Source organism: Hyperolius riggenbachi, chromosome 10 (assembly GCF_040937935.1).
Source record: "Hyperolius riggenbachi isolate aHypRig1 chromosome 10, aHypRig1.pri, whole genome shotgun sequence".
Taxonomy (NCBI): Eukaryota; Metazoa; Chordata; class Amphibia; order Anura; family Hyperoliidae; genus Hyperolius; species Hyperolius riggenbachi.
In genome coordinates this window covers 296,142,258-296,167,209 of record NC_090655.1, presented here as the reverse complement: position 1 = coordinate 296,167,209, position 24,952 = coordinate 296,142,258, and the positions used below count along the sequence as shown (strand labels likewise).

Here is a 24,952-nt window from a genome sequence, read left to right as displayed (position 1 = left end):
TAGCTGTGGATGCCCTTTGAGGTAAGAACAGCACCTAATGCCCTCTGATGGTGATTATTGAATTCCCTGTTACCTAAGGCCCGCTTCACATCTGCGTTCTGAGACAAAAGGATCCGGTGAGCGGATCTGGCCTCTGCTTCACCGGATCCGGATGGCTCAGTCCGTGGCCCGGTTCACATAGTGAAAATGGATCTGATCAATTATTGATCGGATTCCTTTTCACTCAGCAATAAATACCTAATCTTCCGTAGCAGCCGGCAGTAGAGGCTTCCTCTTGACTACACAGCGCGTCTTGATGCGTCATGTAGTCACATGGATGCAGAAATAGAAGGAAGCCTCCACCGCCGGCTGCTACAGAAGATTAGGTATGTATAAACCCTCCCTCGCCCACCCGCCCAGCTGCTGCACCCTCCTCTCACCCTCCTGTCACTAGATTCGCATCCGCCCATGCCCCCATCCCCTGTGGAACGTTCCGTTTCCCATTGCCCCCAATGCTGCAGTATTTTTTTTCCAGATCTGTTCCGCAAGCAGAACGGTCCGGAAAAATAGGGCCTGCAGCAATTTTTCGGTCTGGGGACCGGAACGTATGGAACGTATCCTTACCAACGGACACATGTGAATGGATCCATAGGTGAACATTGGATCCTTTCACATCCGTTCCGTTTGTACAGTATGCGTTCCGGTTCTGATCCACAAAAACACGCTAATGTGATCCTGGCCTAAGATATTCCACGTCTTCACCACTCCTTATGTGAAAAAACCCTTTCTAAATAGGTGGTAAAAATCTTCATTCCTGTATGCATAGATCCTGTCTAATTGTCATTTTTACAGACCTAGGGGTAACTTAAGCTCACTGCCAAGGTCACCCATAATTTGCCCAACCTTTCCTTACAAGTGAGACCTTCCATCCTTCTGATGTTCTGTTGCCTGTCTTTGTACCTGTTCTATAATGTTAATGGCCTTCCTATAGTGTGTCCCAGAACTGTATCCCATACTCCAGATATAGCCTTTATACAGAGGGAGTAGTGTGTGCCCCTCCCCCTACATCATGTCCCCTCCCCCTGCATCATGTCATCCCCCCACACACACACACACTATCCCACACTCCAGATATAGCCACACAAGTGATTTATATAGAGGGAGTAGTGTGTGTCAGGGCTGTGGAGTCGGGCAATTTTGGGTGCCTGGAGTCGGAGTCGGGAAAAAATGCACCGACTCCGACTCCTAATGAATTTGTAACTGTAATTAAAATAGAAAATATGATAAAATGTTCTATTTCTCAGATAATAGTCATTAAAATTAATGTATACATACAGTATATATACAGTAATAGCTGTGCTTAGTCCACAAAAATGAAATAAACCAATCAAAATTAGTTACTTGTGCTGCTTCAATAAAGCAGTCCCCGTATTTTTAAGGTCAGATATACACAACTAAGTGACTGTATATATGATGTGTACACAGGAATCTCCTATATATACTAAATAACATCTATGCTGTAAGAATAAAGCCTGATGTGTAGCTGTGTCACTAATAGAGATGGTCAATGAGATGGAAATAATTCTGCATTGATGCTGATTTATGCAAATGTATGCACTCCCTTTGCTGATGAAATCAAATAGTTTGATAGGTTGTTAAAATTTGGTTTGGTGACTACAAATTAAAGGGTACCTGAGACGGATGAAAAGTAAAGTTTTATACATACCTGGGGCTTCCTCCAGCCCCCTTCAGGCTAATCAGTCCCTCGCTGTCCTCCACCACCCGGATCTTCTGCTATGAGTCCTGGTAATTCAGCCAGTCAGCGCTGTCCGGCCGCATGCCGCTCCCACAGCCAGGAACATTCTGCACCTGCGCAATAGTGCTGCACAGGTGTAGTATGCTCCTGGCGGCGGAGTGTGTGCATGCGCACTACGCCCGACTGGCTCAAATACCTGGACTCATAGCAGAAGATGCAGGTGGTGGAGGAGGACAACGAGGGACTGATTATCCTGAAGGCGGCTGGAGGAAGCCCCAGGTCTGTATAAAACTTTAATTTCATCTGTCTCAGGTTTACTTTGTTACACAGTAGTACTATACTCTACATATGCACTCCCCACAGAGCTGCAGGGAATCCACTGAGAATGCTGTGCACATTGAACACAGAGGTGTTGTCTGTCACCCATAAACCTGGTTCAGATTGTGCATGAAGAATGTGTAATAGAGGAAGAATCTCCTCATTCCCCTGCAGAGTACCTGCACATCACTCTTACATGTACTCACACTTACATTGCCTAAGGCCTGATAGATGTTCTTTGTTCCAGTTTGTACCTTTTAGAAGTACTCTTACCAAGGACTAGTTTTAGTCTAAAGGGAATAAATATAGTAGTCTACATATCCTTCTCACTTCAGTTGTCTTGTAAAATTCCTAAGCGTTGGCAGTTAAGAGACGAATTTCATGTTACATACTTTTAATCAACAAAATTGTAATATGCAAATTAGAGGAGACGGAGTCGGTGGAATCCTAAACTGAGGAGTCGGAGTCGGTGGATTGTTGGACCGACTCCACAGCCCTGGTGTGTGCCCCTCCCCCTGCATCATTTCCCCTCCCCCTGCATCATGTCTCCCCCCCTCCCGCACTATCCCATACTCCAGATGTAGCCACACAAGTGATTTATACAGAGGGAGTAGTGTGTGCCCCTCCCCTGCATCATTTCCCCTCCCCCTGCATCATGTCCCCTCCTCCTGCATCATGTCCCCCTCCCCCTGCATTATCCCACACTCCAGATGTGGCCTCACAAGTGATTTATACAGAGGGAGTAGCGTGTTCCCCTCCCCCTGCATCATTTCCCCTCCCCCCTGCATCATGTCCCCCTCCTCCTGCATCATGTCCCCCTCCCCCTGCATCATGTCCCCTCCCCCTGCATCCTGTCCCCTCCCCCTGCATTATCCCATACTCCAGATGTAGCCTCACAAGTGATTTATACAGAGGGAGTAGTGTGTGCCTCTCCCCCTGCATCATGTCCCCTCCCCCTGCATCATGTCCCCTCCCCCTGCATCATGTCTCCTCCCCCTGCATCATGTCTCCTCCCCCTGCATCATGTCTCCTCCCCCTGCATCATGTCTCCTCCCCCTGCATCATGTCTCCTCCCCCTGCATCATGTCTCCTCCCCCTGCATCATGTCCCCCTCCCCCTGCATCATGTCCCCCTCCCCCTGCATCATGTCTTCTCCCCCTGCATTATCCCATACTCCAGATGTAGCCTCACAAGTGATTTATACAGAGGGAGTAGTGTGTGCCTCTCCCCCTGCATCATGTCTCCTCCCCCTGCATCATGTCTCCTCCCCCTGCATCATGTCTCCTCCCCCTGCATCATGTCCCCTCCCCCTGCATTATCCCACACTCCAGATGTGGCCTCACAAGTGATTTATACAGAGGGAGTAGCGTGTTCCCCTCCCCCTGCATCATTTCCCCTCCCCCTGCATCATGTCCCCTCCTCCTGCATCATATCCCCCTCCCCCTGCATTATCCCACACTCCAGATGTGGCCTCACAAGTGATTTATACAGAGGGAGTAGCGTGTTCCCCTCCCCCTGCATCATTTCCCCTCCCCCTGCATCATGTCCCCTCCCCCTGCATCATGTCCCCTCCCCCTGCATTATCCCATACTCCAGATGTGGCATTACAAGTGATTTATACAGAGGGATTAGTGTGTGCCCCTCCCCCTGCATCATGTCCCCTCCCCTGCATCATGTCCCCTCCCCCTGCATTATCCCACACTCCAGATGTGGCCTCACAAGTGATTTATACAGAGGAAGTAGCGTGTCCCCCTCCCCCTGCATCATTTCCCCTCCCCCTGCATCATGTCTCCCCCCCCCCCCACCCCCGCACTATCCCATACTCCAGATGTAGCCACACAAGTGATTTATACAGAGGGAGTAGTGTGTGCCCCTCCCCCTGCATCATGTCCCCTCCCCCTGCATTATGTCTTCCCCCACCATCCCCCCCCCCACCCCCGCACTATCCCATACTCCAGATGTAGCCACACAAGTGATTTATACAGAGGGAGTAGTGTGTGCCCCTCCCCCTGCATCATGTCTTCCCCCAGCATCATGTCCCCCCCCCCCCTGCATTATCCCACACTCCAGATGTGGCCTCACAAGTGATTTATACAGAGGAAGTAGCGTGTCCCCCTCCCCTGCATCATTTCCCCTCCCCCTGCATCATGTCCCCTCCCCCTGCATCATCCCATACTCCAGATGTAGCCACACAAGTGATTTATACAGAGGGAGTAGCGTGTCCCCCTCCCCCTGCATCATTTCCCCTCCCCCTGCATCATGTCTCCCCCCCACCCCCGCACTATCCCATACTCCAGATGTAGCCACACAAGTGATTTATACAGAGGGAGTAGTGTGTGCCCCTCCCCTGCATCATGTCCCCTACCCCTGCATCATCCCATACTCCAGATGTAGCCACACAAGTGATTTATACAGAGGGAGTATTATACCAGCATTTACTGTATTTCCCACTTTATGCATCCCAGTATTTTATTTCCTTTAGCTGTTGCTGCTTGGCATTGTGTACATTTACTTGTTTTCAACCAGTATTCCCAAATCCTTCTCGAAGTCCGATGTGCCCAGCTGTATGTCATTTAGTTTATTTGTTGCTTTCCCCTATTGGAGGTGTAGGAGATGTGATGTGTATACTAAGATTTGGTTTGTTTTTCGCCAATACCGTAGGAATATATTGTACTGAAGAAGTCTGATGGAGACCACAGCTCAGCAGGATGGAGCAAATGTCACAGCGACACCACTATAGCAATGCCTCAATCACACCACTCCATGCCGGAAACACACCATGAGAAGATTCTGGAACTGACCAATAGGATTACTGAACTATTGACGGGAGAAGTGAGCAAGCAGTGCTGGGAATTATGGGACATTATCCAGTAACACAAGGGGCGTGTCTGGGTGGTGAGCAGGGTATTATGGGATATTATCCAGTAACACAAGGGACGTGTCTGGGTGGTGAGAGGTGCTGGGTATTATGGGATATTATCCAGTAACACAAGGGACGTGTCTGGGTGGTGAGAGGTGCTGGGTATTATGGGATATTATCCAGTAACACAAGGGGCGTGTCTGGGGGGTGAGAGGTGCTGGGAATTATGGGATATTATCCAGTAACACAAGGGGTGTGTCTGGGTGGTGAGCAGGGAATTATGGGACATTATCCAGTAACACAAGGGGCGTGTCTGGGTGGTGAGAGGTGCTGGGAATTATGGGATATTATCCAGTAACACAAGGGGCTTGTCTGGGTGGTGAGAGGTGCTGGGAATTATGGGATATTATCCAGTAACACAAGGGGCGTGTCTGGGTGGTGAGCAGGGAATTATGGGATATTATCCAGTAACACAAGGGGCGTGTCTGGGTGGTGAGCAGGGTATTATGGGACATTATCCAGTAACACAAGGGGCGTGTCTGGGTGGTGAGAGGTGCTGGGAATTATGGGATATTATCCAGTAACACAAGGGGCGTGTCTGGGTGGTGAGAGGTGCTGGAAATTATGGGACATTATCCAGTAACACAAGGGGCGTGTCTGGGTGGTGAGAGGTGCTGGGAATTATGGGAAATTATCCAGTAACACAAGGGGCATGTCCGGGTGGTGAGAGGTGCTGGGAATTATGGGACATTATCCAGTAACACAAGGGGCGTGTCTGGGTGGTGAGAGGTGCTGGGTATTATGGGATATTATCCAGTAACACAAGGGACGTGTCTGGGTGGTGAGAGGTGCTGGGAATGATAGGACATTATCCAGTAACACAAGGGGCATGTCTGGGTGGTGAGAGGTGCTGGGAATTATGGGACATTATCCAGTAACACAAGATGCGTGTCTGGGTGGTGAGCAGGGAATTATGGGACATTATCCAGTAACACAAGGGATGTGTCTGGGTGGTGAGCAGGGAATTATGGGACATTATCCAGTAACACAAGGGACGTGTCTGGGTGGTGAGAGGTGCTGGGAATTATGGGAAATTATCCAGTAACACAAGGGGCATGTCCGGGTGGTGAGAGGTGCTGGGAATTATGGGACATTATCCAGTAACACAAGGGGCGTGTCTGGGTGGTGAGAGGTGCTGGGTATTATGGGATATTATCCAGTAACACAAGGGACGTGTCTGGGTGGTGAGAGGTGCTGGGAATGATAGGACATTATCCAGTAACACAAGGGGCATGTCTGGGTGGTGAGAGGTGCTGGGAATTATGGGACATTATCCAGTAACACAAGGGGCGTATCTGGGTGGTGAGAGGTGCTAGGAATTATGGGACATTATCCAGTAACACAAGGGGCGTGTCTGGGTGGTGAGAGGTGCTGGGAATTATGGGACATTATCCAGTAACACAAGGGTCGTGTCTGGGTGGTGAGAGGTGCTGGGAATTATGGGACATTATCCAGTAACACAAGGGACGTGTCTGGGTGGTGAGAGGTGCTGGGAATTATGGGACATTATCCAGTAACACAAGGGGTGTGTCTGGGTGGTGAGCAGGGAATTATGGGACATTATCCAGTAACACAAGGGATGTGTCTGGGTGGTGAGCAGGGAATTATGGGACATTATCCAGTAACACAAGGGACGTGTCTGGGTGGTGAGAGGTGCTGGGTATTATGAGATATTATCCAGTAACACAAGGGGCGTGTCTGGGTGGTGAGGTGCTGGGATTTATGGGAGATTATCCAGTAATACAAGGGGTCTGTCTGGGTGGTGAGCAGGGAATTATGGGACACTATCCAGTAACACAAGGGGCGTGTCTGGGTGGTGGGTAGAGATGGCCCGAACGGTTCGCCGACGAACAGTTCCGGGCAAACTTTGGGTGGTTCGCGATCGCGTGCGAACGCGAACCTTCCCGGAAGTTCAGTTCGCCCCCATAGTACACCATTAGGGTCAACTTTGACCCTCTACATTACAGTCAGCAGGCCCGTTGTAGCCAATCAGGCTACACTCTCTCCTGGAGCCCCCCCCTTATATAAGGCAGGCAGCGCCGGCCATTACACTCACTCGTGTCCCTGCAGTAATTAGTGAAGGGAAAGCTGATGGCAGACTCTCATAGGGAAAGATTAGTTAGGCTCTTGTAAGCTTGTTAGCTTGCTCCTTGCTGATTCTTATTCCTTGTAACGATTGGTGTCAGCATGCAGAGAGAATCTGATTATTGGTGATCTGCAGTATCACCAAGAATACAGATATATACCTGATTATTGATGATCTGCAAAATCACCGATAATACAGATATATTGCTAACCTCTGGACACCTATAGGTATGTGAGTGTTTGGTGTAACAGTAGTACTTTGAGTAATGCACCTGCTGAGCAGGTGATAATAGGCAGTAAAGAGACACTGCTCTGAAAGCACAGGAACCTTCCAGCATCCTGAGACTCTCCAAGGGGTGGAGTGAGGCTGGAGATAGGAAGGACCAGAGAGTGAGTGACACCTGAAGGTGGATGTCACTATCTGATCTGGAGACTATCTCTTAAGAGGAGAGATAGCTCTCAAGGTCGGACACGCCTGGTCGGCAACACACGGACAGATAAAGTACAAAGACAGAAGGCTGATTCGGTATCCAAGGCAAGCAGGGTCTGACAACGGAATATCAGATATGCGAGGTACCGAATCAGAGGACAGAGGAGTAGTCAGGAAAGCAATAGGTCATAACAGATATCAAACAATGCCTAGTCTGGGTGTGAGGTCCGTGGTCTCTACACCCTGGAACTAGTCTGATGTATAACACAATGATCGCACAAGTTCCCTAGTCTGGGTGTGAGGTCCATGGTCTCTACACCCTGGAACTAGTCTGGAGTATAATACAGATGATAATACAGTTCCCTAGTCTTGGGTGCGAGGTCCGTGGTCTCAGCACCCTGGAACTAGTCTGGAGTATAACACAGATGATAATACAGTTCCCTAGTCTTGTGTGCGAGGTCCGTGGTCTCAGCACCCTGGAACTAGTCTGGAGTATAACACAGATGATAATACAGTTCCCTAGACTTGGGTGCGAGGTTCGTGGTCTCAGCACCCTGGAACTAGCCTAAGCATAAACAGAATAACAGTACAAGTAATCTGGCTCAGTGTGAATTCCCAGGTCCACCTGGTTCAAACACACTGAGGATCTGACTAGGTCTGAGTGCTTCCACGTAGTGTTCGCAACGGCAGACAACTTGCGACTGGCCAGCAGTAACTATATATGGAGTAGTGCTCTCAGGCACCACCCCTAATTGACCAACCAATAGTATCCTGCTCTGGAGTCAGCTGATCGGCGTGATCAGCTGACCTCTACTTGCCCAGTATAAGAGTTCTGCCTCTCAGCGCGCGCGCGCATATTCCTAAGCCTGTGTGCACTAACAGACCCAGCCACATCAGACACACGCTGCAGCGTGCAAACCGCCGCGCTGGACGTGTAACCAGCCGCCTTACTGTTGTTACATGCTGCGGCTTTTCCGCGTTCTTCCCTGTTACCAGACGCACGCTTCCGCGTGCAAACCGCCGCATTGGACGCGGAATCAGCCGCCTCCTCAGCAGCACACGCGGCGGCTTTTCCGCGTTCTCTCACATTCCTAAAATAGCACCCACAACAGCTCTTTTGAGAGCTAATGTTCTTATGCTTTTTTTTTCACCTCCACCTTCCACCTCCTCCTCCTATCTTGTCTTCCAGGGATTTGCAGGATGTCAAAAGTGTAATGATCCGCTCAGCTGTCTGCACAGGCAGACAGCTGTTTGACCATTCCCTGAGTCTGTGGGCTACAGGTCTCTGGGAAAGAGACCTGTCTTCACTTTGCAAGTTTCAGACCTGCTCTGCTACTGAGGAATTTGCATACACTTGTCATGCAAATTGCCTAGCTGCATCCTTTGAAGGCTTGCAGTATAAATACCATGTGATCCCACAATCCTTTGCTGGTCATGAAGGTTTGTTCCTGCAAACACTCCTAGAGTGTCAGCCTTGCTGTCGTTTGCTGGGATTATCTTAGAGTAATTCCTGGGGTCTGCACTAGGCATTCCTCCTAGTGCAGTCAGGTTGTATTATCTGTATTGCCTGTCTTGTCTTGTCCTTGTGATTGCACTGTCGCCAGCGGTTGGCGAAGGTGAATTGTTTGGTCCAGTACCTGGATCGCACTCGCTCTGGCGGTAAGAGCAGTGGATCCTGCTAGGCATATTCCTGTACTCAGATCACACTTGCTCTGGTGGAAAAGAGCAGTGGATCCTGCTAGGCATATTCCTGTACTCGGATCACACTTGCTCTGGTGGAAAAGAGCAGTGGATCCAGCTAGCTTTGTTTCTCTACTTGGTTCACACTTGCTCTGGTGGAAAAGGGCAGTGGAACCTGCTTGCTTTGTTTCTGTGCTTGGTTCACACTTGCTCTGGTGGAAAAGAGCAGTGGAACCTGCTGGCTTTGTTTCTGTACTTGGTTCGCACTCGCTCTAGCGGTAGCAGCGGTGGTTCCTTCTGTATGCTGACTGGGAGTGTAGGCCAGAGCTGCGGTTGCTGCTGGCCGCTCCTCCTCTCTGTCTTGTCTTGTATGAACGCTTACTATAGGCTCGGTGAGGTAACCGTTGGCAAGCGTTCGCATCCTCTATGTTGTGTTTGTGTGTTGTTGGTTAGTTAGGGTGGCACGCTTATCACTGGGCGCCTAACGCGCGGTGATCGTGCTTAAACGTGTTCACTGTTGCGATTGAGTGCGGTGTTCGCGTTTAGTTAGCGTTTGTTATTTTCCTTATCTTATGATTGTTGTTTGCTCTGCCTTTTGCTACTCTCGTGCTTTATTCTGCTCGCCCTTGTGTCGCTGTTGGCAATCGCCAGTCTGGCGATTGCATTCATTCTTTTGTTTCCGCTGGTGTGTGTTCACCGTCGATCGGTAGCGACTAGATTGGTGGACACACATTCACACCGTCCCTGTGCTCTTTCTCTTTTAGGGCTGTTCAGCCCTGCCTCGGTTCAACTCGTACAATCCCCATCTGGCATCTGTGGCCGTGCAGAGGCGGTGCTCGTCTGCACTCCACAGCTCCATCTGCCGGTGGGAATCTCCCTCTACGGGTGCAAAGCACCCAAGCTGGGTTCACTTCATTTACACGCTTGTGGAGGATTTCCGTAGTGTCGGCGCGTGTCCTGTGCACTGACCACGGAAATAAAATCCACAATCGTTACAAAAAGCCAGTTCACATACATTGTCCGGGAATGGAACCCAGATCAGCTGCTTGGAAGGCAGCTATGCTCGCCACTATACCACCAACGATACATGCTGAAACTTCTTAGAGCAGACTTACTTCCTCCCTCCAAAAGACACACATACATCCCCATAAAATAATTCAACAGCAACTGCATGCACAGTCTCTGTGGCAAATCGGTTAGCACATTCAGCTGTTCACCGAAAGGTTGGTGGTTCAAGCCCACCCAGGGACAGTCTTGCCTTTTGCATTCAACAGTTGTCCAAAGAGAACCCCAGATAGCCATGTAGAACCATCTCTTTCTCTCTCTGGGCTTGAACCACCAACCTTTCGGTTAACAGCCGAACACACTAACTGATTGCACCACAGAGACTGTGCACACAGTTGTTGCTAAACGATTTTATGTGGATGCATGTCTGTCTTGTGGAGGGAGGAAAAAAGTCTGCTCCAAGAAGTTTAACGCCACTTTAAACAAAACCTGTATATATCAAATATCTACATATATTTCTATGATCCTTTCATGATGACAAAGGCCAGAAAGAAGTAAGCAAAGGAGTGCCCATTTTTCCGTACGGCTAAGAGGTCTCACTCACTTTTTCCTACAACGAAGCATCTGCTGTACAGCAGCAGAGTGGCGCAGCGGAAGTGTGCTGGGCCCATAACCCAGAGGTCGATGGATCGAAACCATCCTCTGCTAGGTGTACTTTGGTTTTTACACCTTGCTTTACCACATGGGCCAATCGGCGGCCATAGCCCCGTAAGAGAAAGTGTCGTTAGGGCCTTGCTGTAACATAGATTGTAGTGTAACTATTTCAACTAATGTACCCTTCTTAAACTTGAAGGTTATATACAAACATAAGCAGAGTGGTGCAGCGGAAGCGTGCTGGGCCCATAACCCAGAGGTCGATGGATCAAAACTATCCTCTGCTAGGTGTACTTTGGTTTTTACACCTTGCTTTACCACATGGGCCAATCGGCCACCATAACCCCTTAGGAGAAAGTGTCATTAGGGCTTTGCTGTAACATAGATTGTAGTGTAACTATTTCAACTAATGTACCCTTCTTAAACTTGAAGATTGTATACAAATGTAAGCAGACTGCAGAGTGGTGCAGCAGAAGTGTGCTGGGCCCATAACCCAGAGGTTGATGGATCGAAATCATCCTCTGCTAGGCATGATTACATTTTTGCACCTCGCTTTATCGCATGGACATAACGGTTTCCATAGCCCTGTAAGAGAAAGTGTAATAAGGGCCCCGCCGTAACATAGATATTACGGTAGCTAAGACTATTCCTGGGCCTTTCTTGTAGTTGAAGAGATGAGTGAACTGTGACACCACAGCATGTAGCGTTGGTGGTATAGTGGTGAGCATAGCTGCCTTCCAAGCAGTTGACCCGGGTTTGATTCCTGGCCAATGTATGTGAGTGTGCTTTTGACATCCTACAAATCGCTAAGCAAGCTCATTTTTCTCTTGGGTATATCAGAATGGTACATGCTAGGCTGGCTTCAGCATGTAGTGTCGGTGGTATAGTGGTGAGCATAGCTGCCTTCCAAGCAGTTGACCTGGGTTCTATTCCTGGCCAATGTATGTAAGCTGGCTTTTGACATCCTACAAATCCCTGCAAGACAAATCAAGACAGGAGGAGGAGGAAGGAGGAATTACACTCCCTGATTGATGTATACACATGCAAGATGTTATAAAGTAGTTTAGGCCTGCAATTTAACATTCAATGTGATTTCTGTCCTTAAAACACTGATTTGCGTCAAATCCAGATTTTTTTTCCGGGACTTTTGACGTCTATCAAACTCAACCATGTCTCCCTCCAGGCATTAGACCCCTTGAAACATCTTTTTCATCACTTTTCTGGCCAGCATAATTTTTTCTAATTTTCCAAGTTCGCCTCCCCATTGAAGTCTATTGCGGTTCGCGAAAGTTTGCGCAAACCGAACTTTCGCGGTAGGTTCGTGGACCTAAAATCGGAGGTTCGGGCCATCTCTAGTGGTGAGCAGGGAATTATAGGACATTATCCAGTAACACAAGGGGTGTGTCTGGGTGGTGAGCAGGGAATTATGGGATATTATCCAGTAACACAAGGGGCGTGTCTGGGTGGTGTGAGGTGCTGGGAATTATGGGATATTATCCAGTAACACAAGGGGCGTGTCTGGGTGGTGAGCAGTGCTGGGAATTATGGGATATTATCCAGTAACACAAGGGGTGTGTCTGGGTGGTGAGCAGGGAATTATGGGATATTATCCAGTAACACAAGGGACGTGTCTGGGTGGTGAGAGGTGCTGAGAATTATGGGACATTATCCAGTAACACAAGGGGCGTGTCTGGGTGGTGAGAGGTGCTGGGAATTATGGGATATTATCCATTAACACAAGGGGCATGTCTGGGTGGTGAGCAGGGAATTATGGGACATTATCCAGTAACTCAAGGAGCGTGTCTGGGTGGTGAGAGGTGCTGGGAATTATGGGACATTATCCAGTAACACAAGGGGCGTGTCTGGATGGTGAGAGGTGCTGGGAATTATGGGATATTATCCAGTAACACAAGGGGCGTGTCTGGGTGGTGAGCAGGGAATTATGGGATATTATCCAGTAACACAAGGGGCATGTCTGGGTGGTGAGAGGTGCTGGGAATTATGGGACATTATCCAGTAACACAAGGGGCGTGTCTGGGTGGTGAGCAGGGTATTATGGGACATTATCCAGTAACACAAGGGGCGTGTCTGGGTGGTGAGAGGTGCTGGGAATTATGGGATATTATCCATTAACACAAGGGGCGTGTCTGGGTGGTGAGCAGGGAATTATGGGACATTATCCAGTAACTCAAGGAGCGTGTCTGGGTGGTGAGAGGTGCTGGGAATTATGGGACATTATCCAGTAACACAAGGGGCGTGTCTGGATGGTGAAAGGTGCTGGGAATTATGGGATATTATCCAGTAACACAAGGGGCGTGTCTGGGTGGTGAGCAGGGAATTATGGGACATTATCCAGTAACACAAGGGGTGTGTCTGGGTGGTGAGCAGGGAATTATGGGATATTATCCAGTAACACAAGGGGACGTGTCTGGGTGATGAGCAGGGAATTATGGGACATTATCCAGTAGCACAAGGGGCGTGTCTGGATGGTGAGAGGTGCTGGGAATTATGGGACATTATCCAGTAACACAAGGGGCGTGTCTGGGTGGTGAGCAGGGAATTATGGGACATTATCCAGTAACGCAAGGAGCGTGTCTGGGTGGTGAGAGGTGCTGGGAATTATGGGACATTATCCAGTAACACAAGGGGCGTGTCTGGGTGGTGAGCAGGGAATTATGGGATATTATCCAGTAACACAAGGGGCGTGTCTGGGTGGTGAGAGGTGCTGGGAATTATGGGACATTATCCAGTAACACAAGGGGCGTGTCTGGTTGGTTAGCAGGGAATTATGGGACATTATCCAGTAACGCAAGGAGCGTGTCTGGGTGGTGAGAGGTGCTGGGAATTATGGGACATTATCCAGTAACACAAGGGGCGTGTCTGGTTGGTGAGCAGGGAATTATGGGACATTAACCAGTAACACAAGGGGCGTGTCTGGGTGGTGAGAGGTGCTGGGAATTATGGGACATTATCCAGTAACACAAGGGGCGTGTCTAGGTGGTGAGCAGGGAATTATGGGACATTAACCAGTAACACAAGGGGTGTGTCTGGGTGGTGAGAGGTGCTGGGAATTATGGGACATTATCCAGTAACACAAGGGGCGTGTCTGGTTTGTGAGCAGGGAATTATGGGACATTAACCAGTAACACAAAGGGCGTGTCTGGGTGGTGAGCAGGGAATTATGGGACATTATCCAGTAACGCAAGGGGCGTGTCTGGGTGGTGAGCAGGAAATTATGGGACATTATCCAGTAACGCAAGGAGCGTGTCTGAGTGGTGAGAGGTGCTGGGAATTATGGGACATTATCCAGTAACACAAGGGGCGTGTCTGGATGGTGAGAGGTGCTGGGAATTATGGGACATTATCCAGTAACACAAGGGGCGTGTCTGGGTGGTGAGCAGGGAATTATGGGCTATTATCCAGTAACACAAGGGGCGTGTCTGGGTGGTGAGAGGTGCTGGGAATTATGGGACATTATCCAGTAACACAAGGGGCGTGTCTGGGTGATGAGCAGGGAATTATGGGACATTATCCAGTAACACAAGGGGCGTGTCTGGGTGGTGAGCAGGGAATTATGGGACATTATCCAGTAGCACAAGGGGCGTGTCTGGGTGGTGAGCAGGGAAATAAGGGATATTATCCAGTAACACAAGGGGCGTGTCTGGGTGGTGAGCAGGGAAATAAGGGACATTATCCAGTAACACAAGGGGCGTGTCTGGGTGGTGAGCAGGGAAATAAGGGATATTATCCAGTAACACAAGGGGCGTGTCTGGGTGGTGAGAGGTGCTGGGAATTATGGGATATTATCCAGTAACACAAGGGGCGTGTCTGGTTGGTGGGCAGGGAAATAAGGGATATTATCCAGTAACACAAGGGGCGTGTCTGGGTGGTGAGAGGTGCTGGGAATTATGGGATATTATCCAGTAACACAAGGGGCATGTCTGGGTGGTGAGAGGTGCTGGGAATTATGGGATATTATCCAGTAACACAAGGGACGTGTCTGGGTGGTGAGCAGGGAATTATGGGACATTATCCAGTAACACAAGGGGCGTGTCTGGGTGGTGAGCAGGGAATTATGGGACATTATCCAGTAACACAAGGGGCGTGTCTGGGTGGTGAGAGGTGCTGGGTATTATGGGACATTATCCAGTAACACAAGTGGGTGTGTCTGGGTGGTGAGCAGGGAATTATGGGATATTATCCAGTAACACAAGGGGCGTGTCTGTGTGGTGAGAGGTGCTGGGAATTATGGGACATTATCCAGTAACACAAGGGGCGTGTCTGGGTGGTGAGCAGAGAATTATGGGAAATTAGCCAGTAACACAAGGGGCGTGTCTGGGTGGTGAGAGGTGCTGGGAATTATGGGATATTATCTATTAACACAAGGGGTGTGTCTGGGTGGTGAGCAGGGAATTATGGGATATTATCCAGTAACACAAGGGGCGTGTCTGGGTGGTGAGCAGGGAATTATGGGATATTATCCAGTAACACAAGGGGGCGTGTCTGGGTGGTGAGCAGGGAATTATGGGACATTATCCAGTAACACAAGGGGCGTGTCTGGGTGGTGAGCGGTGCTGGGAATTATGGGAGATTATCCAGTAACACAAGGGGTGTGTCTGGGTGGTGACTGTACCATTGTGTGTTTCAGGTTCCTATAAGGTGTGAGGATGTCACCGTGTATTTCTCCATGGAGGAGTGGCAGTATGTAGAAGGACACAAGGACCTCTACAAGGACATCATTATGGAGGAAGACTGGACCCGCACGTCACACGGTAAGCAATGTTCATGTGTTCTTCATGTTGTGGGAAGGAGGGAGTCATGTGTTATATAAGGGCTGGTGCCTGCTAGTAAAGGATTCATTTGCCAGGCTTGAAGGGAAGTACAGATGCTTTCCAGGACTGGTGCACACCAAGAACGCTTGTGAGCGCTTTTAAAAAACGCCAGCAGCTTGACAAGCGCTTGGCTAATGTATTTGGATGGGATGGATCACACCAGAGCGATGTGATTTTCTCCCAAACGCGAGTCCTGCAGCATTTCTGCTGAGTTCTGAGGCGATTCAGCCTCAATGTTAAGTATAGTAAAGTGGAAAATCGATCTGAAAAGCGCTAGATCTGAGCGATATTCCAAGCGTTCTTGTTACAGAAGCTGCTGAGTTACAGATCTACTGTAACAAAGTAGAAAAACTCTACACTGAAACGCTCCGAAAATCGCTAGGCATGATTAGAAAATTGTTAGGCACATGCCTAGAATCGCCTAGAAAAATGACTTCAAAAAATGCTGAGCGTTTGCGAGTACGCCATCACTTTCTGGTGTGCACTGGCCCTAAGTCAGCATTTGTTATAATCATCCAGAAGTCGTGTCTGGAGGAGGTGCTTCCTCCTACAGTGCAGATAAATCAAGCAAGTAACCTAGGCAAGTCCAATCTCTGACCGTTCATCCCCGTGGTGATATTTTCAGATTAGTTTGATGTTAAAGCTACTGTTAGAATTAGGAAGGCAGATATTAGAAAACGTTGGTAGTTTTATGGTGATATGGTTTACACTAAATTGTGTTCGTTTTCTCTTTAGAGCTGTCAGCTGGATACTTTTCTTCTGGGGATTTTTTACCACATCTTTCCGTGGTCAGTCCTGTAGATGACAAAAGTTTGGTTAGAAGCCAATGTGGAAATGATGGTCAGGACATAGTCGGTGGCACTGAGAAGAAGGAGTCCCATTCTTTAGACTTGTTGAAGGAAGAACATGGAAACACATCCAACGGCTATATGAACGCTCCTGGTAAAAAGGACAAGGCGATTTCACATGGTATTCTGAATTTATATGGTCCCACTCCTGGAGATCCTACTCCTCAAACTGTTCCAAATCAAGGACATGGTGAAAATGCTGAACGTCACATAAAATGCCCATCCAACCCTATCAAGGAGGAATCTGGTTACTATTCAAACAAGGACATTTATGATCATGGAGATGGTCTACAAGATCACTCTTCTCAGAATATTTATAATCCTGTAGATGATCAACAAGATCTCTCTTATCAAAAGCATTGCAACCCTTTAGATGCTTCAGCACTTCTCGCTACTCAGAGTACTTATAAACCTGGAGATGATCCACCAAATCCATCTACTCATAATAAGATTTATACCCGGGAACATTTACAGAATACATCTACTCAGAATATTTATGCCTCTGGCATTCATCCACAGGATTCCTGTACTCCTGTCAAGAAAGAACCACATTCGTGTGAAGGCAATTCCTGCCCCATCAAGGACGTTTATAACCCTGGAGCTGCTCCCCAACCCCCGACTAGTAATGACATTTATAACCCTGGAGCTGCTCCCCAACCCCCGACTAGTAATGACATTTATAACCCTGGAGCTGCTCCCCAACCCCTGACTAGTAATGACATTTATAACCCTGGAGCTGCTCCCCAACCCCCGACTAGTAATGACATTTATAACCCTGGAGCTGCTCCCCAACCCCCGACTAGTAATGACATTTATAACCCTGGAGCTGCTCCCCAACCCCCGACTAGTAATGACATTTATAACCCTGGAGCTGCTCCACAACCTCCATCTAATAATGGAATTTATAAACCTGGAGCTGCTCCCCAACCCTCATCTAGCAATGATGTGTATAACCCTAGAGATTTTCCACCAGATCTTTGCGCTCATATCAAGGTAGAACCCCAGTCCTGTGAGAGAGGATACCCTTCAGATCCTAGCATTTATAACTCCAAGAATTATCCTCCTTGTCCTTCTGCTCATAGTAAAGAGAAGGCCAATTCTTTAGATGACGGGAGTGTTTCCAGGAGTAGAATCAATACTTCCACAGACCGTACACTTTTACCAAGTCATTACATAAAGGTGGAGACAGCCTCCTGTGCAGAAGGGGATCTCACTGACCTTTTCTTACCTACAGATGTATATGAAGAAATTACATTCAACTCGTATGGTCCATCAGACCAGGTATATCCTGACAGTGGCATTCTGGGATATAACAGTTGGGAGGTCAGTTCTGAACAATTACAAAACTCAATGTTTGTCTCTGCTGCTAAACGTGGTGGTGAAACCTCCAACAGGATGACCTCTCAGACAAATTCCAGGACTTGTGCTGGAGAGAAACCAGCTGCTTTTCCTGATTGGTGGAAAACTTTTCGTGGCAACAACAATCAAAATCTAGTGGCACCTACAAGTGGACAATCCAGTGGAAAGTCTTTACCTTGGTACGAGGGAGAGAGGAGGTTACCTAGGCCATCTGAATTTTCCCGGAGATTTTCTCCCAGAGAGACTCAATTTGTCTGTTTTGAATGTGGGAAATATTTCTCAAGTAATCCACACCTTATCCGTCACCAGCGCATTCACACCGGTGAGAAACCGTTCTCTTGTACAGATTGTGGCAAAAGCTTTAATCAAAAGTCCATTTTGGTGACACATCAAAGGACCCACACAGGTGAAAAGCCATTTGTGTGTTCTTTGTGTGGGAAATCTTTCATCAAGAGCTCCAATCTGGTTACTCACCAGCGGATCCACGGTGGAGAGAAGCCATTCTCCTGCCCAGAGTGTGGGAAATCCTTCATGAAAAACTCTAGTCTTATTGCCCACCAAAGAACTCATAGAGGGAGGAAACCCTTTCCTTACCTCTGACCCATACGCTTAATCAGTATTTAATTATTCAGCTCTCAATCCAGATTGTGGAGAAGGCAGTGAATGTGCGTACAATTCTTCTGTCTACATCAAATAAGTCGCAGTTGGTGCAGCTTTCAGGCCCTGAGGGATCTGACACGTCCACCATTCTACACCCAAGGCGATGGAGATGCAGGCCACAAGTGGTGAGGTAGAAGAACAGGTGGGAACTGCGTCCACCCGTGACTCAGGAGATTGTCCACCCGTGATTTAGGAGATTGTCCACCCGTGACTCAGGAGATTGTCCACCCGTGACTTAGGAGAACCTCATTTTCAGGATGAGGGTGGAGCCACGCTTTAGCAGTAACATTGGCGGTGTGACCTTGATGGATGCAGCTGGTCTGTTCTTCAGAAACATGTCTACCAGCCAACATTCACTGAACAAATGGATACGACTATGTGAGCTGGCAAAACTACAAATACAGGGAAAACTGATGGTTCTTACATGGGTTTGCCACTGCAAATGACCATGGAATCAGTGCTTTAGTATTCCTTCAGTTCTTCCACCCTGCTAATGTATCCACCTTTATAAAGGGCATAGTCAAATCTGTGCAATAGTCATACAAATCATTCTATATTTACCACATTTGTCAATCACACAATCCACCATTCTTTATCCAAAACACTCCCTCCTCCCTTCCCTTAGTGAGATTTTCACACATTGGAATTGGTCCTCTTACCAAATAAGATGCAAATTCTATCACACTTAGCAGATCCACACTTCATATCCGCAGAATATTTGGTACATCTGAAAGATCTTTTTTGTGTCTAGGATGTCCCAGCCCCCCAGTGTCCTCCATAGTGTGTCCTAGCTTCCCAGTGTCCTCCAAAGTGTGTCCCAGCCCCCCAGTGTCCCCCATAGTGTGTCCCAGCTTCCCAGTGTCCTCCAAAGTGTGTCCCAGCCCCCCAGTGTCCCCCATAGTGTGTCCCAGCTTCCCAGTGTCCTCCAAAGTGTGTCCCAGCCCCCCAGTGTCCACATAGTGTGTCCCAGCTTCCCAGTGTCCTCCAAAGTGTGTCCCAGCCCCCAGTGTCCCCCATAGTGTGTCCCAGCTTCCCAGTGTCCTCCAAAGTGTGTCCCATCCCCCCAGTGTCCTCCATAGTGTGTCCCAGCTTCCCAGTGTCCTCCAAAGTGTGTCCCAGCTCCCCAGTGTCCCCCATAGTGTGTCCCAGCTCCCCAGTGTCCCCCATAGTGTGTCCCAGCTCCCCAGTGTCCCCCATAGTGTGTCCCAGCTCCCCAGTGTCCCCCATAGTGTGTCCCAGCTCCCCAGTGTCCCCCATAGTGTGTCCCAGCTTTCCAGTGTCCCCCATAGTGTGTCCCAGCTTCCCAGTGTCCCCCATAGTGTGTCCCAGCCCCCCCAGTGTCCTCCATAGTGTGTCCCAGCTTCCCAGTGTCCTCCATAGTGTGTCCCAGTGTCCCCCATAGTGTGTCCCAGCTCCCCAGTGTCCCCCATAGTGTGTCCCAGCTTTCCAGTGTCCCCCATAGTGTGTCCCAGCTTCCCAGTGTCCCCCATAGTGTGTCCCAGCCCCCCCAGTGTCCTCCATAGTGTGTCCCAGCTTCCCAGTGTCCTCCATAGTGTGTCCCAGTGTCCTCCATAGTGTGTCCCAGCCCCCCAGTGTCCTCCATAGTGTGTCCCAGCCCCCCAGTGTCCTCCATAGTGTGTCCCAGCTCCCCAGTGTCCCCCATAGTGTGTCCCAGCTTCCCAGTGTCCTCCATAGTGTGTCCCAGCCCCCCAGTGTCCCCATAGTGTGTCCCAGCTTCCCAGTGTCCTCCAAAGTGTGTCCCAGCCCCCCAGTGTCCCCTATAGTGTGTCCCAGCCCCCCAGTGTCCTTCATAGTGTGTCCCAGCCCCCCAGTGTCCCTCCATAGTGTGTCCCAGCTTCCCAGTGTCCCCCATAGTGTGTCCCAGCCCCCCAGTGTCCTCCATAGTGTGTCCCAGCCCCCCAGTGTCCTCCATAGTGTGTCCCAGCTTCCTAGTTTCATCCATAGTGTGTCCCAGCTTCCCAGTGTCCTCCATAGTGTGCCCCAGCTCCCTAGTGTCCCCCATAGTGTGTCTCAGCCCTCCAGTGTCCTCCATAGTGTGTCCCAGCCCCCCAGTGTCCTCCATAGTGTGTTCCAGCTTCCCAGTGTCCCCATAGTGTGTCCAGCTTCCTAGTGTCCCCCATAGTGTGTCCCCCATAGTGTATCCCAGCCTCCCAGTGTCCTCCAAAGTGTGTGTCCCCCCCCCCCCCCCCCCCAGTGTCCCCCATAGTGTCCAACATATTTTCCTTAGGGAATAATTGTTTCTGGCTAGGAAAACTATAGCACTTAGATGGACAAATGGCTCCCCTTCCATACTCCAGGTTTGGAAAGCAATAACTAATGAGCATATGTCCATGAGGAAGATAATCTGTAAGAACAGAATATGTTGCGATTGTAGCACAGTGCTAATACAGGACACACATGGAATATTGGTACCAGAATAAACAATATACCTATGATCTGAAAACTATTCTGGTCTTCTTATAGACTGTCTTCCTCCTGGGCATATGCTAATTAGTCACTGGAAAAAAAACATAAAAAATGCAATATCATAGTGGCCTGTGATGAGGCAAACAGGATAATAGTGGAATAAAAGTGCACCTGACAAAGTATTCCAAGTTGTAACGGTCTTGTGTCGTTGCTCAGATGTCTGAGTATGTGGTGATCTGCAGAATCACCAATAATACAGAAGCTATACCTGATTATGTGGTGATCTGCAGAATCACCAATAATACAGACGCTATACCTGATTATGGGTGATCTGCAGAATCACCAATAATACTAGTATAGCAGACAAAGAGCTGAGTGTGTAGTGATTTGGTGCAACCGTAACTTTAATAGTGAACGAGACCTCACCAGAGGGGCTGGTGAGGTACTATCAGTACACTGAGCGTGCACTAAGGTACAAACTCCAGCACGCTGGAGAAACAATACTGAAGAGGCTGAATCTCCCGAGGAGTGGGTGATTCAGAATGTACTGCAGGCAAATGAACACCCGAGGTGCGGGTGAGTCAGACTGTACTGCAACCTAGGAGACACAGTAACACTACAATGACAGATTACCTAATGAGCAGGTAATTAAGGCTGTACTACAGCCTAACAGAAACTGCTTGACCAGCGGAGCTGGCGTAGCTAACACCTCACCAGTGGCGAGGGCCCACTGGTGAGTAAAATGGTCAGGCAGGCAAGGTTTGGCAGCAGAGAGGTAAGTGTCGGTACAGAATCGTGAGACGAGAGAGTAATCGGTAATCAAGCAGAGGTTCAGCAACAGGAAGGTACATTTCGGTATAGAATCGTGAGACAAGAGAGTAATCGGTAATCAGGCAGAGGTTCAGCAACAGGAAGGTACGTATCGGTATAGAATCGTGAGACAAGAGAGTAATCGGTAATCAGGCAGAGGTTCAGCAACAGGAAGGTACGTATCGGTATAGAATCGTGAGACAAGAGAGTAATCGGTAATCAGGCAGAGGTTCAGCAACAGGAAGGTACGTATCGGTATAGAATCGTGAGACAAGAGAGTAATCGGTAATCAGGCAGAGGTTCAGCAACAGGAAGGTACGTATCGGTATAGAATCGTGAGACGAGAGAGTAATCGGTAATCAGGCAGAGGTTCAGCAACACGAAGGTACGTATCGGTATAGAATTGTGAGACAAGAGAGTAATCAGTAATCAGGCAGAGGTTCAGCAACAGGAAGGTACGTATCGGTATAGAATCGTGAGGCAAGAGAGTAATCGGTAATCAGGCAGAGGTTCAGCAACAGGAAGGTACGTATCGGTATAGAATGGTGAGACAAGAGAGTAATCGGTAATCAGGCAGAGGTTCAGCAACCGGAAGGTACGTATCGGTATAGAATCGTGAGGCAAGAGAGTAATCAGTAATCAGGCAGAGGTTCAGCAACAGGAAGGTACGTATCGGTATAGAATGGTGAGACAAGAGAGTAATCGGTAATCAGGCAGAGGTTCAGCAACAGGAAGGTACGTATCGGTATAGAATGGTGAGACAAGAGAGTAATCGGTAATCAGGCAGAGGTTCAGCAACAGGAAGGTACGTATCGGTATAGAATCGTGAGACAATAGAGTAATCGGTAATCAGGCAGAGGTTCAGCAACAGGAAGGTACGTATCGGTATAGAATCGTGAGGCAAGAGAGTAATCAGTAATCAGGCAGAGGTTCAGCAACAGGAAGGTACGTATCGGTATAGAATCGTGAGACAAGAGAGTAATCGGTAATCAGGCAGAGGTTCAGCAACAGGAAGGTACGTATCGGTATAGAATCGTGAGACAAGAGAGTAATCAGTAATCAGGCAGAGGTTCAGCAACAGGAAGGTACGTATCGGTATAGAATCGTGAGGCAAGAGAGTAATCAGTAATCAGGCAGAGGTTCAGCAACAGGAAGGTACGTATCGGTACAGAATCGTGAGGCAAGAGAGTAATCAGTAATCAGGCAGAGGTTCAGCAACAGGAAGGTACGTATCGGTATAGAATCGTGAGACAAGAGAGTAATCGGTAATCAGGCAGAGGTTCAGCAACAGGAAGGTACGTATCGGTATAGAATCGTGAGACAAGAGTAATCGGTAATCAGGCAGAGGTTCAGCAACAGGAAGGTACGTATCGGTATAGAATCGTGAGACAAGAGAGTAATCGGTAATCAGGCAGAGGTTCAGCAACAGGAAGGTACGTATCGGTATAGAATCGTGAGACAAGAGAGTAATCGGTAATCAGGCAGAGGTTCAGCAACAGGAAGGTACGTATCGGTATAGAATCGTGAGACAAGAGAGTAATCAGTAATCAGGCAGAGGTTCAGCAACAGGAAGGTACGTATCGGTATAGAATCGTGAGACAAGAGAGTAATCAGTAATCAGGCAGAGGTTCAGCAACAGGAAGGTACGTATCGGTATAGAATCGTGAGACAAGAGAGTAATAAGTAATCAGGCAGAGGTTCAGCAACAGGAAGGTACGTATCGGTATAGAATCGTGAGACAAGAGAGTAATAAGTAATCAGGCAGAGGTTCAGCAACAGGAAGGTACGTATCAGTACAGAATCGTGAGACAAGAGAGTAATCGGTAATCAGGCAGAGGTTCAGCAACAGGAAGGTACGTATCGGTATAGAATCGTGAGACAAGAGAGTAATAAGTAATCAGGCAGAGGTTCAGCAACAGGAAGGTACGTATCGGTATAGAATCGTGAGACAAGAGAGTAATCGGTAATCAGGCAGAGGTTCAGCAACAGGAAGGTACGTATCTGTATAGAATCGTGAGACAATAGAGTAATCGGTAATCAGGCAGAGGTTCAGCAACAGGAAGGTACGTATCGGTATAGAATCGTGAGACGAGAGAGTAATCGGTAATCAGGCAGAGGTTCAGCAACACGAAGGTACGTATCGGTATAGAATTGTGAGACAAGAGAGTAATCAGTAATCAGGCAGAGGTTCAGCAACAGGAAGGTACGTATCGGTATAGAATCGTGAGGCAAGAGAGTAATCGGTAATCAGGCAGAGGTTCAGCAACAGGAAGGTACGTATCGGTATAGAATGGTGAGACAAGAGAGTAATCGGTAATCAGGCAGAGGTTCAGCAACAGGAAGGTACGTATCGGTATAGAATGGTGAGACAAGAGAGTAATCGGTAATCAGGCAGAGGTTCAGCAACAGGAAGGTACGTATCGGTATAGAATCGTGAGACAATAGAGTAATCGGTAATCAGGCAGAGGTTCAGCAACAGGAAGGTACGTATCGGTATAGAATCGTGAGGCAAGAGAGTAATCAGTAATCAGGCAGAGGTTCAGCAACAGGAAGGTACGTATCGGTATAGAATCGTGAGACAAGAGAGTAATCGGTAATCAGGCAGAGGTTCAGCAACAGGAAGGTACGTATCGGTATAGAATCGTGAGACAAGAGAGTAATCAGTAATCAGGCAGAGGTTCAGCAACAGGAAGGTACGTATCGGTATAGAATCGTGAGGCAAGAGAGTAATCAGTAATCAGGCAGAGGTTCAGCAACAGGAAGGTACGTATCGGTACAGAATCGTGAGGCAAGAGAGTAATCAGTAATCAGGCAGAGGTTCAGCAACAGGAAGGTACGTATCGGTATAGAATCGTGAGACAAGAGAGTAATCGGTAATCAGGCAGAGGTTCAGCAACAGGAAGGTACGTATCGGTATAGAATCGTGAGACAAGAGAGTAATCGGTAATCAGGCAGAGGTTCAGCAACAGGAAGGTACGTATCGGTATAGAATCGTGAGACAAGAGAGTAATCAGTAATCAGGCAGAGGTTCAGCAACAGGAAGGTACGTATCGGTATAGAATCGTGAGACAAGAGAGTAATCAGTAATCAGGCAGAGGTTCAGCAACAGGAAGGTACGTATCGGTATAGAATCGTGAGACAAGAGAGTAATAAGTAATCAGGCAGAGGTTCAGCAACAGGAAGGTACGT

The 24,952-nt window shown here is 48.5% G+C and overlaps 1 protein-coding gene across 1 annotated transcript in view; it reads left to right on the top strand.

Moving 5' to 3' along the window:
- The window catches only part of LOC137535621 (oocyte zinc finger protein XlCOF8.4-like), a 42,765-nt gene extending 18,147 nt beyond the window's left edge, over positions 1-24,618 (top strand). Inside the window, exons 3-5 of the mRNA XM_068257481.1 lie at positions 4,715-4,885; positions 15,476-15,599; positions 16,395-24,618. Coding sequence (XP_068113582.1) covers positions 4,715-4,885; positions 15,476-15,599; positions 16,395-18,466 — 2,367 coding nt within the window. The 3' untranslated portion in view covers positions 18,467-24,618. The remainder of the gene's footprint in view (positions 1-4,714; positions 4,886-15,475; positions 15,600-16,394) is intronic.
- Positions 24,619-24,952: the final 334 nt, after the last annotated feature.